The sequence below is a fragment of the Palaemon carinicauda genome, chromosome 8, assembly GCF_036898095.1.
Source record: "Palaemon carinicauda isolate YSFRI2023 chromosome 8, ASM3689809v2, whole genome shotgun sequence".
Classification (NCBI taxonomy): domain Eukaryota; kingdom Metazoa; phylum Arthropoda; class Malacostraca; order Decapoda; family Palaemonidae; genus Palaemon; species Palaemon carinicauda.
In genome coordinates this window covers 169015892-169033391 of record NC_090732.1, presented here as the reverse complement: position 1 = coordinate 169033391, position 17500 = coordinate 169015892, and the positions used below count along the sequence as shown (strand labels likewise).

The 17500-nt window shown below is 33.5% G+C and overlaps 2 protein-coding genes across 2 annotated transcripts in view; one reads left to right on the top strand and one right to left on the bottom strand.

Moving 5' to 3' along the window:
• The window catches only part of LOC137646122 (uncharacterized), a 9799-nt gene extending 1882 nt beyond the window's left edge, over positions 1-7917 (top strand). The window contains exons 2-8 of the mRNA XM_068379331.1: positions 406-499; positions 1038-1213; positions 1952-2066; positions 2658-2868; positions 3267-3470; positions 4107-4452; positions 5454-7917. Of these exons, the coding sequence (XP_068235432.1) occupies positions 406-499; positions 1038-1213; positions 1952-2066; positions 2658-2868; positions 3267-3470; positions 4107-4391 (1085 nt within the window). The 3' untranslated portion in view covers positions 4392-4452; positions 5454-7917. The remainder of the gene's footprint in view (positions 1-405; positions 500-1037; positions 1214-1951; positions 2067-2657; positions 2869-3266; positions 3471-4106; positions 4453-5453) is intronic.
• A 6840-nt stretch (positions 7918-14757) lies between these two features.
• The window catches only part of LOC137645555 (uncharacterized), a 45683-nt gene continuing 42940 nt past the window's right edge, over positions 14758-17500 (bottom strand). The window contains exons 13-15 of the mRNA XM_068378357.1: positions 17302-17406; positions 15523-15568; positions 14758-14928 (exon numbers count right to left, since the gene is read on the bottom strand). Of these exons, the coding sequence (XP_068234458.1) occupies positions 14764-14928; positions 15523-15568; positions 17302-17406 (316 nt within the window). The 3' untranslated portion in view covers positions 14758-14763. The remainder of the gene's footprint in view (positions 14929-15522; positions 15569-17301; positions 17407-17500) is intronic.

Sequence of the window (17500 nt, the reverse complement as noted above, 5' to 3'; positions counted from 1 at the left end):
TTAATGAAATGATAATTTCATCTAGTCAAATAAGAAAATGAGTGTCAATAATTATAGTTTTGATGAAAAGGAATAATAATAATAATAATAATAATAATAATAATAATCCACAATCAACCTACATTTTTATCGTGTCCTATTTTGTAAACACACACACACACACACGTATATATATATATATTTATATATATATATACATATATATATATAAATATGCATATATATATATATATATATATATATATATATATATATATATACACAAATATATATGTAGCACATACACACATATATGTGTGTATGCGTGTGTATATATACTTGCGTATGTATGAATAGATGACTGTATGTATGTATATATGCATGTGTAATCACACCGAACTAATCCCCCTTTTTTTCCTTCAACAGTTCGCGATCGCTCCCGTGTTGGTCTGAGGTCCTCCTTGCCTTTCTCCACAATGGGCTTAGCATCTGCAGCATCATCCTCTGGCGTATCTTCAGGGTGAGTTCTATTTCCTTCTGGTTTATAAAAAAACGCAACCATTCAAATTCAACCTTTTCTCGGTGGTGGCTTATTGGAAACGTCCATGCCTGGCGTTCTGCTGGACGGGAGATCGAGTCGCGCTCGAACTACATAGATTCTTGTAGTGTCTGCAGCCTCACCATCCTAATGAGATAAGTATGGAGCCACTAGGTCTACCTGCTGAGTTATCAGCAGCCATTGCCTGGCCCTACCTGGTCCTAGCTTTGGTGGAGAAGGGGCTTTGGTGCTGATCATATGGATTTATGATCAGTCTCTAGGGCATTGTCCTGCTAGAGAATTGACACTGTTCATTTCCTCTGCTATTCATGGGTGACCTTTAATAGAGCTAGAGATTGGTACTCATACATTCTGCCCTCTCTCTCTCTCTCTCTCTCTCTCTCTCTCTCTCTCTCTCTCTTTTACCTCCAGTCAATAACCAATCTTCAAGCAACGGTCATTCATTGACAACTACCATCACAAAATGTTTCTTGTTATTCATTCAGCCATTTTCTTGCAGATCTTCAGACACGCAGAGCCAGGGCAGCGGCGGTGACTCAAAGAGTGATTCCCCAACTCCCGAAGGATCAAGAAAGAACATAGAAGGATCCTCAAGCTCGTCCTCATCCTCTTCAGGAGTGGGATCTGGCGTTAGTCTTCGATGTGCAAAGGGACATGAATTACCTGTGACGACAGGTAAGTTAATTTAACTAATCACAGCCTCTATATTTAATTTTTTTTAATGGTGATGCATTTGCACTGACCTGCAGGTGTGCCCTTTTAGCTCGGAAAAGTTTCCGAATAGCTGATTGGTTGGACAAGATAATTCTAACCAATCACCTAGTGCGATATTTTTCTGAGCTAAAAGGGCACTCCTGCGAGTCAGTGCAAATGCGCCTCAATAAAAAATTTACTATAGTTGATAAGTAAGAAGAACTACAAATAAAAAAAGGTCATGGGGCTAACCAAATAAGGACTGATGAAAGTGTAATCTCAAAATTAATTCAGTTATCTTTCGATTCTATTGCTGCATTGGAGCCCTATCTGGTTACGGCTCATTTTTTTTTCGCCTACACATACACAGAATAGTCTGGCCTATTCTTTACACATTCTCCTCTTTCCTCATACACCTGGCTCTCTTTATTCGCCGTTTTGTAATGTTATTCATTTCGTCGTTTTTAGTTCAATTGTCTCATAATCATATTTAAGAGTCAGCTCATTTGTCCATTCGTCTATCCACATTAAGCTACCGTCATTATTACCTATAGCATTTAATGACGATCAACAGATGATCAATTGAGAATGAAATACATCATTTTGGCAAACTATATAAATGAGTCATCCTGAAATCGAGTCACCATTAGGGTATTCAGATTACTGCCTTTCAAAACCGACGAAACATAATTGTATAAAATTTTCTTTCTTCATTCTTAGGTGCCAGAGAATCAGCTGCTCTGAGGCAGGAAGTGGAGACCCTAAGAGCAGAGATCACCAAAGCCCGGCAAACAATCCTTCACATGCAAGAAAGGGAAAAGAAGCTGAAGGACAGGTAAGGATATCAGAAATCTGTTATATTATCGAGTGAGTCTTATCATAGATTTCTTTTAGGAAGGCTTTAGTTGCCTTTCAATAAGTGATAGCCTATCATCATATCAGAAATCTGTTACCTTATTAAACGAGTCTTATCATAGATTCCTTTTAGGCAGGCTTTCGTTGTCTTTCAAGTACAGTAAGTGATAGTTTATTATCAGCTCCAGATAATTGGGTGTCATTTGGAAAGAGCATTCTCCTTTTTAATAAAATAAATCTTTGAGTAATTTAATATAACTAATGGCTCATCATGGAGTTTATTCAGTAATCTGATTGAGGTACCACTAAGACATGGCACAACTGTAGGTACAAAAATACCATAAACATATATGGGGACAGGGCATGGGACTAGCAACTGCATTCCATAAATTCATGCTGAAAGCTAGAAGGGTATCGCCCTTCTGGTTGAAAGGATAGATAATATAAGAAAAAAATATAGATATTCATATTTATTATATTACCCATTTCCCATACAAATCAGTTTTTTAGGTAACCAACTCAACCCAATTCTAAACTTTGAACTCACGCAACTTTTCCTCTTTCCTGGAAGGCTTGGCGACAGAGCTTCTCGTGGTCTTGAGAGAGGCACTGGAAGGGTCGAGAATCTGAGCCTGGGAGAGCGCCGTCCCTCTGCTCTGGTGAGGAGATACGGCAATCTGTACGCCCAGGCAAGAGTTGACACCTTGGACTCTCTGGATTCCCTCCCAGACCTTAAGAATGCCGAAGAACTCAAGTCGAAACTTCTGTTCAGTGTTGTTGTGGTGGGTATTCATTTTTCAGTATGAATAAAGTATTGGTCGGTTATGTAGTTTATCCTTTAAAGAATTCAGATTTATTTTGTGTGCTCAAAAAGCTTATAGACAAGCATTTATAGGTGTGGCCAGCCTCTTGGGCATACATTTGCCAGATTAAACATATGGGTAATAATGATTAAAACGAAAGTCAAGGAAATCAAAACTTTTATGCAACAAAGTTTTCATTCCTGTCTCTAAAATTTTTAATCTATTATTATGTATTAGACCCTTCTTATAATTCAAACCTATCTCTAAATTCTTAGCAACAAAAGTTGTAAGAGATAAGAGATAAAAAGAAGCTACAGCAGCAAATAAAACCTAGAGAATTTTGACATCATCAATTAATGAAACCAATTTATTTCCAGCTGGCCTTCAGATCAGCTGCTTCGTCAGCAGCTGCCCTTAAAGAAGAAGTCCGTCGTGCCTTGCAGATGCCTCCTCCACCGTGCCACGGCGATGGACACGATCATCAAGCTGCGTACGACACCCAGTCACATGCTTTAGAGTTGGCCATTTCTTCTTACGTCACGACTACTATTGACAAGCATGATCTAACCAAGAATGTTGATGTACGTATCTCCTTAGATTTGAGCCGCAATTATTGTTACTGGCCGCTATTATTACAAAATATCAATTTACGTATTTTTATTTTTCTATAATCTCCCCTATATAATGTGTCTGACTGTATAAATATATATATATATATATATATATATATATATATATATATATATATATATATATATATATATATATAATATATATATATATATATATATATACATATATATATATACATATATATGTACAGTATATATATATACACAGTATATATATATGTATATATATATATATATATATATATATATATATATATATATATATATATATATATATATATATATATATATATATATATATATATCTTTCCTATGACGCTGTGGGACATTGCCAAACATATGACTGCTAAGTCCCTCGCCGTTCCTCGGGTATGGGAGAGAGGGAGTAGTCATACCCTGGTGATAGGGGTTGTAGTTATGAAAGGGGGAGAGAGTGGGAAAGATTGAATCTGTGTATACATATCTATCTAAATATTCATCTGTCATTTTTGACGGGTCGCGTACACTAGTAAAACATAATATAATACTGCAATACACACTCGTGAGCGATAGATAGACTTGTAACATATATTCCTCTTATTCCAGGAGGTATGCCAGCAGATATGGGCCACCTTGTACGACTACCCGACGCTGAAATCCTGCGAGGGCCTTCTGCAGTACATCAAGGACTGCGTCCGTCTCGCCTGGGGCCTGAGCAACCAGACACCGCCTTACGTCATCGACTATGAGACCCGAACCTTCAAGAAGGAATGCCACGTCCGCTTCCACACAGCGGATCCGGACAATGACGTCATCAAGACTTACTTGTGGCCAGTGTTGCTGGAAGGGCCTGGCGGTGCATGCGTTCAAAAGGGGGTCGTGGTTACCTAAACAGAGGCTCTTCTGTAGTAGGGAGAGCACCTAATCCCTGGGTTGGATTGGTTCTTAATTGGTAAGTTTGGATATAAAGATAGTTGGTATGTGTAATACAATATTACTATAATCCTATTTGAAATAAACTTCAGTAATATCATACTGGGAAAAGTGCTGATTCACAATACTTCTGACATCCAACGTAATTTACGAATTCTTGTTTCTGGAACCCTTAATTAGATTTAAAAAAAAAAAATAAGCTTTTATATCACGCATGGTAAATACCCTTGAATTCACCACTAATGTAATGTAAAAAAAAAAAAAAAAAAAAACCTAAATAAATATTTGTTTGCGTTTAAAGTTTATTTCCGTTCATTTAAAATGAAGAATGAATCTCAGTGTTAATGGTCAGGAAGCTGATCTTGTTATCAGGATAGCTGAAAAATACGAAATAATTGAGAAGTTTCAGGCTATTAGCCAGTTTAAAAAATAATTTTTAAGTAATGGTAATTGCGTATTAAAATAAAAAAATACTGCTAATGGATAGCAAAAAGGCTAAAACAATATGATAACTGTAATTTTACTATCTAATTGACTATGGCATAAATTATATTAATTTGCTTTACAGTAGATTATTATTCCTAGCATGCATAAAATGGCGCCTTTCCCAGAAGGCCATTCACCAAGATCACTTGAATCCAACCCAACTTGTGGAATGATCTTCCTAATCGAGTACTTGAATCGATAGAACTTCAAAAGTCTAAACTAGCAGCAAGTGTTTTTATGTTGAACAGGCTGATATAAGTTTTTCATAGTTTACATATGATACATCTGTTTTGATGTTAATGTTTTTACAATATTTCCTTTTAATTGTTCATTAATTATTATACCGTTTATTTATTTCCTTGTTGCTTTACCTCACTGGGCTATTTTTCCCTGTTGAAGCCCTTGGGTTTATAGCATCTTTCTTTTCCAACTGGGGTTGTAGGTTAAGTAATAATAATAATAATAATAATAATAATAATAACAATAATAATAATTATTTCAACGACCCATTTTCTAATTTTAACTTTTTTCCAGATGCTGAATCGCTGGCCCCCACCGACCAACTGTATATATATGTATATATTATATAATTTCCTGTATGATAAAGCGTGGTAGTTTGTTTAATCAAGCTTTCCGATGTCCAATGGAATAATCCAATTATGTATGATTAAATTATTAAATTAATACATTTAGTTGATTTTATGATATTTAGACCAGAACATCACATGCCACCGGGAAGAACTTTCCGATGAGATGAAAAGAAAAAATAATTTATCAGTTTGATAAAACATATATTATCACTTTTCATCTCTATTCAATATTAAAAAAATTAATAAAATTTCGAAATCAATTAGAAATATATGGGCTTATGAATTATCAAAATTTTAATAATTTCAATTATTTAGTTAATAATTGTTGATAATCACTTAATAAGCAATGATCAAAATTTTTTAAAATTTTCTGGTAAGAAATTCATTTCGAATTTCTGTGGGCTAAATAGATTGGTCTTAGTACAAAGCAACCAAATTTTCAATTGAAGTAACTTGTTTAAGGATGAATTAAAAGGTCTTTGGATGTACATAGTAATGAATCCTGTACATGTATCATTATAAAGATATTAAGGTTAGAAGATTCATTGTATGATATATGTCTATGAATAATTTTTTTTATAAATCTATGTATATAGTAAGGTTTTTGAGTACTTTTTAATTTCTTGTGTATAGTAAGGTTCTCCATATATATATATACTTAAACTATATCAGAGACGTGCAAATGGTTTGGATAATGAAATGAATAGATATTTAAAGATGATGAAATAAAAATGGCAAATCTTACAGAATAAATGTTAAATATTACACGATTTGACGCAAAAACTTTTCCAGTCTATATTTTCTCGGGATTCTATATATCATTTTCCCGTAAAATACCTTCCTAATATTTGCACCAGGTTTAAAAAAGCGTTTTCCAGTATATTCTGCGTGAATATACCAAATTTAAGCGCTGCAAAAACGGAAGTTACACGGACTTTAAGGCTTCCGATTGCAATGTATCTGATCAATGATTTGCCTTCAAGTATTCTATAACCTTACCGTGGACGGTTGACTCAAATGCCAAAAACGGTTTCTAGTATTATTTCTATTCTTTATGTTATTGTATTACTTCTAGTTTTATTTATTCTAGCAACTCACTCTCTATTTTGAGGTGGATTAGTTTCGTCTATTCGTTTATGCGTTATCAAATTTATCTTAATTCCAAGTTTCATTATCAATTGATGATTGAAGTTTGGAAGATTAAATTGTCAGTCAATAAGGAATTATTCTTATTTTACCGTGTTATAAAATTTTAATTCTAAATTTCATAATCAGTTGACGACTGAAGATTGAAGTTAACAAGAAATTAATGTTTTTTTTTTTTTTACCGTTTGTGTCATCAAATTTATCTTTAAGTTTCATAATCAATTGATGGATAAAGTTTGAAAGATTAAACTATCGGTTAATAAGAAATTATTTTTTACCATTTGTGGGTTATCAAATTTATCTTCATCGAAATTTTCATAATCAATTGATGACTGAAGTTTGGAATATTAAAATGTCAGTTAATAAGGAATTATTGTATTTTTTACCGTTTTGTTAAGTGTAAACTACTCCGAAAAATGCTTACAAAGACGAAATGGGTTCATACCAATCTAGAGAGTATGTATTTGCTCATCATTACTTCTGTTTACGATCTTCACCCACTTCTCATTATTTAAAATCCCATCCTCATTGCTAATGCTATCTCGCTGTTTTACCCAACTTCAAGTACTGCAGTTGTACGCATCACAGCAAGTCATTTTTACTGTTCTGTAGGTTTTTGTACGTGATTTTCATCTTAGGTGATTGTGGTTATTAAACCTTTTTTTTTAATGTTTATGTAAAAATTATCTTTTATTCCTTTATTAAATCTTACAGCTCATAAATGACACGGAGCGTTGTATATCATTCATACTGAAATATCATCAGATAAGAAACCCTTTTTTATTATTATTTCATATCTGATAAAAGTGTTTTCAATAATTCTCTGTGAAATGTATGTCATTTGTCGAAGTGTCTTAGGAAAGACTCCAGTTAAATCTTTCCTCATCAGTACTTAATAATACTCCTTATGGTAATCCTGTAACTGTACATATTTATATTTTTATATGTTATGTCATGGAAATATTGTACATCTATACATTAGAATCTAGTTTTAAGTCTTTTATGCGTAATTACGAAAGTATTATTCGCTATAAAATATTTTTTTTTATTCTATATTAGCTTCAACTCAAATGCATAATATGGATTTGATTTTGTAGATTGGTGCTGGAATTTTGCTCTTTGGAAAAAAAAAGAATGAGCAAATTTATTATGTTTTACAATGCAAGATGCAGACCACGCCCCTAGTGTGACATAGTTGCCAACTATTTACAGACTAAATAATATCTATCCATTTTCATTATTTTCTTTCAACAACTTAATACCACTATAAAATTAGAGAATAAAAATGAATAAAGAGAAATTTAGAACAGTATTGAAACTAGCGAATAAAAATGAATTAAAGAGAAATTTAGAAGAATATTAAAATTCGACCTGGCCTTTCATTAGAAGGGGCTAGCGTTCGATCCCAAGTATGAGGTAGAAATTTATTTAGAAAATAATGTTTATCCATATTCATTATTTTCTTGTGGTAACAACTTAACACCACTATTCCTAGGTGGCGCTGTGTCTTGCTGTAAAGTAAACTAATGCTATTTCAAGAATTTCCCTTGAATGCCTATAAATATGTATGATAATTCTTCTGTAATCTCACATGTGTTCAAGACGTTTCTCAGAAAACTTTTTAATACATCATTAAAATAAAAATAATTCTTCAGTAATCTCACATATGTTCAAGACTTTTCTCAGAAAACTTTTTTAATACGTCAGCAAAAAATAAAATAAAAAACCCATTGATGTATTGAATAACTACTATATTTTCATATATTATCAAACCTTCCCTACCTAACAGACGATTTGAAAAAGCTATATATATATAAGAATTTCCAGCAAAGTAGGTTACTATATCTGGTCTCTTCCCTTATGGTTTTCTTGTAGTGAAAATGCCACCCTTAGTTTTAAGACGAGTGCCATGCCATACTATGGTGTAACCATGATGAATTCTAATGTAAATTATATATAGCAATAAAGGTCATTAACAATGTTTAATGTTGTTCTTATTTTTATCCTTTATTATAAATTTAATTTTAGCACCGAAAGGTGATGGGATATGTAACGGCTCCTTACTTATCATTCCCCTTAGAAGATTAGACTGGGTAAAGTCATTTTCATCCTTTATTATAAATTTCCTTTGAGCACCGAAAGGTGATAGGATATGTAACGGCTCCTTGCTTATCATTCCCCTTAGAAGATTAGACTGGGTAAAGTCTGTTTGGAGTGCAGATATCTATGGTTATCTTCCCTGATTATACAAGATATCTTCGGATAGTCGTTTTCAGGGGTTGGAACCCCGTGATACCTGACGGTAATTCTCTTGTAATATCAATCGCAGAAATATTATACTGTAGAGAGTTGCCAGAAGGAACTTCCATCAAGACGACATGGCTCGAGCCCAAAAATAGATTTTTTCTACTTCAAAATCCCTTTGGATATATGGCATCCCAATAGTTCAAAGAATGTGATGACTCTATTAGCCTTAGCCATCTAAAATCTATTGGGGATCTAGTAAACATTTAATGATAATTTGATCCAGCTTTCAAATAAGTCTTTCCCACCGTTATCCTTACATTAAAGGGTCGTTTGCCTTATGCTGATATCACCAGGTATGGTTTATAATTTGACAGAGGGTTTTTACGATCACATGCCCTTGCAGTAATCAACCAAATTTACTGACAGTGGGCCTAACCTTTGACCAAATAATTCAACTGCAAGGTAGCAGTTTCCACAGTTATTGAAAGTGTGCCTAGCCTTTGACTAAATAGTTCAACTGCAAGGCAGCGGTTTCCCCAGTTATTGAAAGTGTGCCTAGCCTTTGACTAAATAGTTCAACTGCAAGGCAGCGGTTTCCCCAGTTATTGAAAGTGTGCCTAGCCTTTGACTAAATAGTTCAACTGCAAGGCAGCGGTTTCCCCAGTTATTGAAAGTGTGCCTAGCCTTTGACTAAATAGTTCAACTGCAAGGCAGCGGTTTCCCCAGTTATTGAAAGTGTGCCTAGCCTTTGACTAAATAGTTCAACTGCAAGGCAGCGGTTTCCCCAGTTATTGAAAGTGTGCCTAGCCTTTGACTAAATAGTTCAACTGCAAGGCAGCGGTTTCCCCAGTTATTGAAAGTGTGCCTAGCCTTTGACTAAATAGTTCAACTGCAAGGCAGCGGTTTCCCCAGTTATTGAAAGTGTGCCTAGCCTTTGACTAAATAGTTCAACTGCAAGGCAGCAGTTTCCCCAGTTATTGAAAGTGGGCCTAGCCTTTGACCAAATAGTTCAACTGCAAGGTAGCTGTTTCCACAGTTATTGAAAGTGGACCTAGCCTTTGCTGAAAAAAAGATTGCAAAGAAGCAGCTTTCTTTTTAGTCGCTTTCTACGACAAGCAGGACATACGGTAGCCGTATTCTTACACCCCTACACAGGGCATAACTATTCCAAATGGGATAGCCTAAATTACAGACAATGCACCATAGTTCTAAACCCAAATCTAAATTCTAAGTACATGCCAGAATGAACTAGAGAGAAACCTAATAATATTCACCGAATAATGGTTTCATTTTCCACGAAAGTTCTACAGCATTAGTTTTTGCTGTTATTAACAGATAGCCCCAGAACGCTGGACATTATGAATATTTTCTAAATATATTTCTCAGCACACTCATTGAACGCTAACTTGGCATCAAAGCCCTACTCTTAACCTCTGATGCAAGATTCTAAGCGTTGATTTCTGGTATGAGGCTGTTGGCTCCTTGGTAAATCATTCTTTTTTTTCATGATTATCTTATCACCAAGAAGAGTTGGAAGACCCAGATCTACATGACTGGGCACTATAAAGCGTGAAGTAGGAGATGATGAATAGAGAAGTATTGATTCAAAAGCTCAAGATAGAGACGACTGGCGAAATCTAACCAAGGCCCTTTGCGTCTATAGGCATGGGATAAGTTGATGATGATGATGGTGATCTTAGCTCATGGAGGTTCCCGGAATCAAACTGATATCAGTATAGAACATTTCCATGTGTCTTTTAACATCTTGTCGCTAAAATTTAGATAATGTAGCCATTAATTGATTTATTTATTCGGAAATTAGCCTAAACTCGTGGCTGAAATAAATCTGTCTACCTTATCACATGCAAGTCATTACTGTAACTTACTGTAACGAACACAGGTACTCTTTTTGCTGTTCATAAATGTGGAAAATCATATTTGATACTCGCTTCAGAGTATGGTGGTAAAGATGCTACAATATCCCTGAAAACATGTCCATGACACATTGCCTTTATCTCCTCTATATAATAATGAGCAAGTGTCTGATATATATATATATATATATATATATATATATATATATATATATATATATATATACATATATATTTAAATGTATATGAATATATATATATATATATATATATATATATATATATATATATATATATATATATATATATATATACACATATAATATATATATATATATATATATATATATATATATATATATATCTTTTTTTCCGGTCACGCTCAGCTCTCCCCGTCCCTTGGGTAGGGGGAGGGGAGTATTCATACCATGGTGAGAGAGGATGCGTATGGGTATGTATGCATCTCTGAATATGTGGCCGTCATTTTTTGACGGTTCGCGTTCACTAGTATATTAATAGTTAGGCAATATAAAACTAAACTGCTTGACTTAATATTAATGTAGATGTTTAATTCGTAACAAGAGGTAGATGTTTAATTCGTAACAAGAGGTAGATGTTTAATTCGTAAAAAGAGGTAGATGTTTAATTCGTAGCAAGAGTCAGATGTTTAATTCGTAAAAAGAGGTATATGTTTAATTCGTAGCAAGAGTCAGATGTTTAATTCGTAAAAAGAGGTAGATGTTTAATTCGTGGAAAGAGTCAGATGTTTAATTCGTAAAAAGAGGTAGATTTTTAATTCGTAGAAGGAGTCAGATGTTTAATTCGTAACAAGAGGTAGATGTTTAATTCGTAAAAAGAGGTAGATGTTTAATTCGTAGCAAGAGTCAGATGTTTAATTCGTAAAAAGAGGTAGATGTTTAATTCGTGGAAAGAGTCAGATGTTTAATTCGTAAAAAGAGGTAATTTTTAATTCGTAGAAGGAGTCAGATGTTTAATTCGTAACAAGAGGTAGATGTTTAATTCGTAAAAAGAGGTAGATGTTTAATTCGTAGCAAGAGTCAGATGTTTAATTCGTAAAAAGAGGTAGATGTTTAATTCGTGGAAAGAGTCAGATGTTTAATTCGTAAAAAGAGGTAGATTTTTAATTCGTAGAAGGAGTCAGATGTTTAATTCGTAACAAGAGGTAGATGTTTAATTCGTAAAAAGAGGTAGATGTTTAATTCGTAGCAAGAGTCACATGTTTAATTCGTAACAAGAGGTAGATGTTTAATTCGTAAAAAGAGTCAGATGTTTAATTCGTAACAAGAGGTAGATGTTTAATTCGTGGAAAGAGTCAGATGTTTAATTCGTAACAAGAGGTAGATGTTTAATTCGTGGAAAGAGTCAGATGTTTAATTCGTAACAAGAGGTAGATGTTTAATTCGTGGAAAGAGTCAGATGTTTAATTCGTAAAAAGAGGTAGATGTTTAATTCGTGGAAAGAGTCAGATGTTTAATTCGTAAAAAGAGGTAGATGTTTAATTCGTAAAAAGAGGTAGATGTTTAATTCGTGGAAAGAGTCAGATGTTTAATTCGTAAAAAGAGGTAGATGTTTAATTCGTGGAAAGAGTCAGATGTTTAATTTGTAAAAAGAGGTAGATGTTTAATTCGTAGAAAGAGTCATATGTTTAATTCGTAAAAAGAGGTAGATGTTTAATTCGTAGAAAGAGTCAGATGTTTAATCGTAAAAAGAGGTAGATGTTTAATTCGTAGAAAGAGTCAGATGTTTAATTCGTAAAAAGAGGTAGATGTTTAATTCGTAAAAAGAGTCAGATGTTTAATTCGTAAAAAGAGGTAGATGTTTAATTCATAGAAAGAGTCAGATGTTTAATTCGTAAAAAGAGGTAAATGTTTAATTAGTAAAAAGAGTCAAATGTTTTATTCCTAAAAAGAGGTAGATGTTTAATTCGTAAAAAACGGGGCGTTTAGAAAACATATTGAGGGGCTTTGAAAAAAAAAAACTTTAAAGGTAAAAATTCTAATCAAGGATGCAATGGCTCTTAATATGATGGACTATAAAATCAATATATCAGTGGCTGCGACTGATGATGATAATGAAAACATTGTTTTCAAGATTGCAAGCACACTAAGAATTAAGGATGTATTATTGCCTTCAAATTTTGATATGCAACGACGGTTGGTTACTTTTACATAGAGAAGCCCCTAGTAATTGTGACTTTCAATTCTTGTAAGTTTTAAAGAAAGACTTGATGTAAAACGCTTTGGAAAAACACAATAATGTGGTGTTTTTATAAAGGATAAAATTCATTTTCTTTTGCTTAAGGCTTGTAAGTACATAATATATAAATGAACAGGGCGTGAAACCAGTATAAAACAAACACACACACACACACACACACACACATATATATATATATATATATATATATATATATATATATATATATATATATATATACATACATATATATATATATATATATATATATATATATATATATATATATATATATAAATCATAACATTCTAACCACTTTGACTTTGCATCTGATTCAACGTGACATAAATGACTTGGGATTATTAAAATAAACACAGAAACGTGTAGCATATGCAATTAAGCTTGTGATAAATTGATTGATTTGGTAACGTTAATAGGCATCACAACAATTATGGTAATTATTGCCATTATGATGCAATTAGCATGAACTCAATGAAAAATTATAACTTCTCTCAAATTACCAATGAATGTCGGAACTATCATTGGCACAAGAATTTATTTTTTTTCTTCTTTTCTTTTCCCTGCACGACTACGCAAGTAGGAGGACATAGTTCTTGGAATGAAAAAGAGAAGATCCAGAGTTTCATAACACTAAAATATAACAAATAGCTTTTCAAATAAAGCAAACAAGACGATAGCATCGATCTCATCAGTTGGGTATATTAAAAAGGACAAATTCGAAGATAATTTGTATTTTTCCCAAATACAAACCTTAGGTTATTTATAATGCATATTTTTTCGGCAAAACTGGAAGATAGCCAATTAAATTTTTGGTGCGAGGTGGCAACCCTACCCAGACACTGGGTAGGAAGTAGCTAGGGGTACTAGCCCCCTAAATATATTGTTGTACACACACATTTATCAAGTACTCATGAAAATCGAATGTTTGATAATCACGAGTCAACAAAATAGCATGTTGAAACTAATTGATCGATATCAAATAAATGCACGTAAAATATTTCGTCTACCTAGGCTTTCCTAGTTCTCGAAATATTAATTTCAGAAATAAACGTGTGATGTACGAACATACAGATATCAATAGCTAATTACACGCCATCAGAAGTCATAAATACAGCAAAAGCTTTTCCACTTTTTAGAAGGAATACAGATTACCGAAAGCTTCAAATGTTGAACACCAAATTCACAATATTACACCTCGTTATCAACTCCATTTGTTTGTTTATAGTATAATGAGTTGACATTATGCCAGCACCCATCCGTGGTCCTTGGTCCTACTCTATACCTCCGTTAGAATTGAAAAGATGGATGAAATTGCATCACTTCCCAAAGCACTGAAATCGAAGGGACATTTTCATGTTTTTATCGCAATATTAGTCTTTTGCACTTTGTCCCTTTTCTCACAATCTTCACTGGCCATATTGGTTTTAGCTAATTTTTCATGCCCGGATGCCTTTCCTGCCGCCAACCCTCCCCATTTACCCGGGCTTGGGACCGGCATCAAGTTGAGGCTGGCTTGCTGCCCCTCAGTGGCTGGGAGGAGAGTGATGGAAATGGAGGTACAGGGAAGGAGAAGGAGAGGGAGACCAAAGCAAATGTGGATGGACTGTATCAAGGAGAACCTTCGATCAAAGGGATTAACCGGTGATGAAGTGTGGGACAGAGGTAGATGGGAACGCTGGCCAGAAACATCGACCCCCACATAAAAGTGGGAAAAGATGCAAACAAAGAAGAAGAAGCACTTTGTCCCTTTTACTGCGAGGACACACTCAGATAATACGGCCAATAAACCAAATTGAAGAGCAGGAAGAGAACGGGTATCAATATCCTTGTGCCTCTCTCTATCCATTCCTCATAGTTGACCTGTTTGGCGGGTGTCGTCACTCGTCTGTTCTCGGTGTTTTTCAACACAATGGGCTGCTGAAAGTACACCAAGGAATCAATTTACAATGTCACTGTCATTTACATCAAGGAATCAATTTTTAATGTCACTTACATCAAAGAATCAACTTATAATATTTCTGTAATTTACATCAAGGATGTTACCTACGTCAAAAAAAAAAAAATTTGCAATGTCATTGTCATTTTTACCAAGAAATCCATTCACAATGTCACTGTCACATAAGTCAAGGAATCAATTTACAATGTCACTGTCATTTACATCTTGGAATCAATTTACAATATCACTGTCATTTACATCAAGGAATCAATTTACAATGTCACTGTCATTTACATCAAAGAATCAATTTACAATGTCACTGTCATTTACATCAAGGAATCAATTTACAATATCACTGTCATTTACATCAAAGAATCAATTTACATTGTCACTGTCACTTGCTCCTAATTCCTTTACAGTTCACTGTATGCTATTCTATGCTCCACAAGTACCAACGTTTATTATGTAAATTCGTTTCACCTTCAGTTCAGAAGGTTGAAATATGTTGTAGTTCAAATGGTCTGTGTGAAATAATCAAGATTACTGGCGTATTTCAAAAAGTTTGATCATACCTGAACAGGGCTTAAAGATGACTGAAAAGGCCTGTACTTCCTAAAGCTGCTTGAAAAGATAAACATAAGAATAATAGGTATGCTTGCAATGAATATTTCTGGATAAGGGATAAGATCAGCACTTATGGTATATATATATATATATATATATATATATATATATATATATATATATATATATATATATATATATATATATATATATATATATATATATATATATATTTATATATTTATATATATATATATATATATATATATATATATATATATATATATATATATATATATATATATATATATACATATATATGCACATATATATGTGTATATATATAATGTATGTATGTGTATATATATATATATATATATATATATATATATATATATATATATATATATATATATATATATATATATATATATATATATATATATAAAGTAGCAAAATATCGCAAATTGCAATTGCCGATGTGATTATAAACTCACTTTATATATATTACAGAAGGCAAATAACTCCCCAAGACTTTTATTAACTACTTAAAGTAGTGATAAATAAAGTATGCTACTTATATTGTGGTTGCAAACGCTGATATTATAATCTCTTATGTTAAAACCCACTGAAGAATACAAAAAATCCTCAGACACACTAAAATTCTGATACATAAATGACTTGTGCTTTACATAATCCATTATAAACGTCCCTCCCTTGCAATCTGTTAGACTGGGGTTCGAGACCCCGCTCAAGCTTCATAGTTTCTTCTTGTGTCTACAACCTCATCATCCTTATGAGCTAAGGATAGGGGATTTGAGGGGGAGTCTGGGTTATCAGCCGCAATTGTCTGAACCTTACTGGTCCTAGATTAGGTGGGAGTGGGGAAGCCTGGATGCTAATTATATGTATATATGGCCAGTATCTAGGGTATCGTCCTGCTTGGACATTGCCACTGTGCATTGACTCTGCCATTCATGAGCAACCTTTAAATGTATAACATTATCTCAAATATGACTGGATCTCAATTGGAACATCATATGCATGAGAAAAACAGAACTGATTTAATAAGTATCATTTCAAATAAAACACTGTTCAGATCTATCAAATATACGTATTACGCTTGCTTCAAACAAACGGGTTTCTCCCGTACGGAAATATTTCCGCTCGGTAGGAGGAAAGTCTCCAAACAAGAGGATTTTCCTCGAGCGGCCTCGTAGTTTTTATTAACCGCTACACCGGAACCGCGTGGATTAGCTGTGCACGAGGTTAGTAAAAACTACCGCTCGGAAATTCTTCCGACCGGACATCGAGCGAAGGACTTCATTGATCTTCATTGAAAATCCGCGCGGACATAACCGCGTGGTATTAATCTACTTGTGTAAAGGGAGCCTTACTCAAACATACGATATGTTTGGAATTCCTAGAATACTAGAAACTACTTATGGTTTCCAGTCATAAAGAAAAAAAATGATTCATACAATAAACAGGGGAAATAACTTGAAACTTCTAATAGTTTCTACAGTCATAAAAAAATTTGATTCATAAAAAACAGGGGAAATAACTTGAATCATATTTTCACACTCATAACTGAGAAATTTCATCAGGCCTAAATTTGATGAATAATACCCTTGACATAAGGAAACATTTAATAATGGACTAACAGAGTAACCTAGAAAAAAAATAACTCATACATCCTCAAGAATTTTGATTTCCAACTTAAAATTAAGAAAGGGAATATAAGACATTTTAAGGAAGTAATTAGAAAAACCTTAGAACATACTCACATGAGGACGAGACCATACTCGAAAAGTATCAGGACGGAGAGCACAATACACATGAACATCCAAATGTCGACCGCCTTTATATAACTCGTTTCAGGACTTGATTGTCTGTTTTGAAAGTAAACATAGAAGCAATAATCTAATACAGAGCAGAAGATTGAATAATTATAGCATTCATATGCGTATATCTAATTTGTATTAA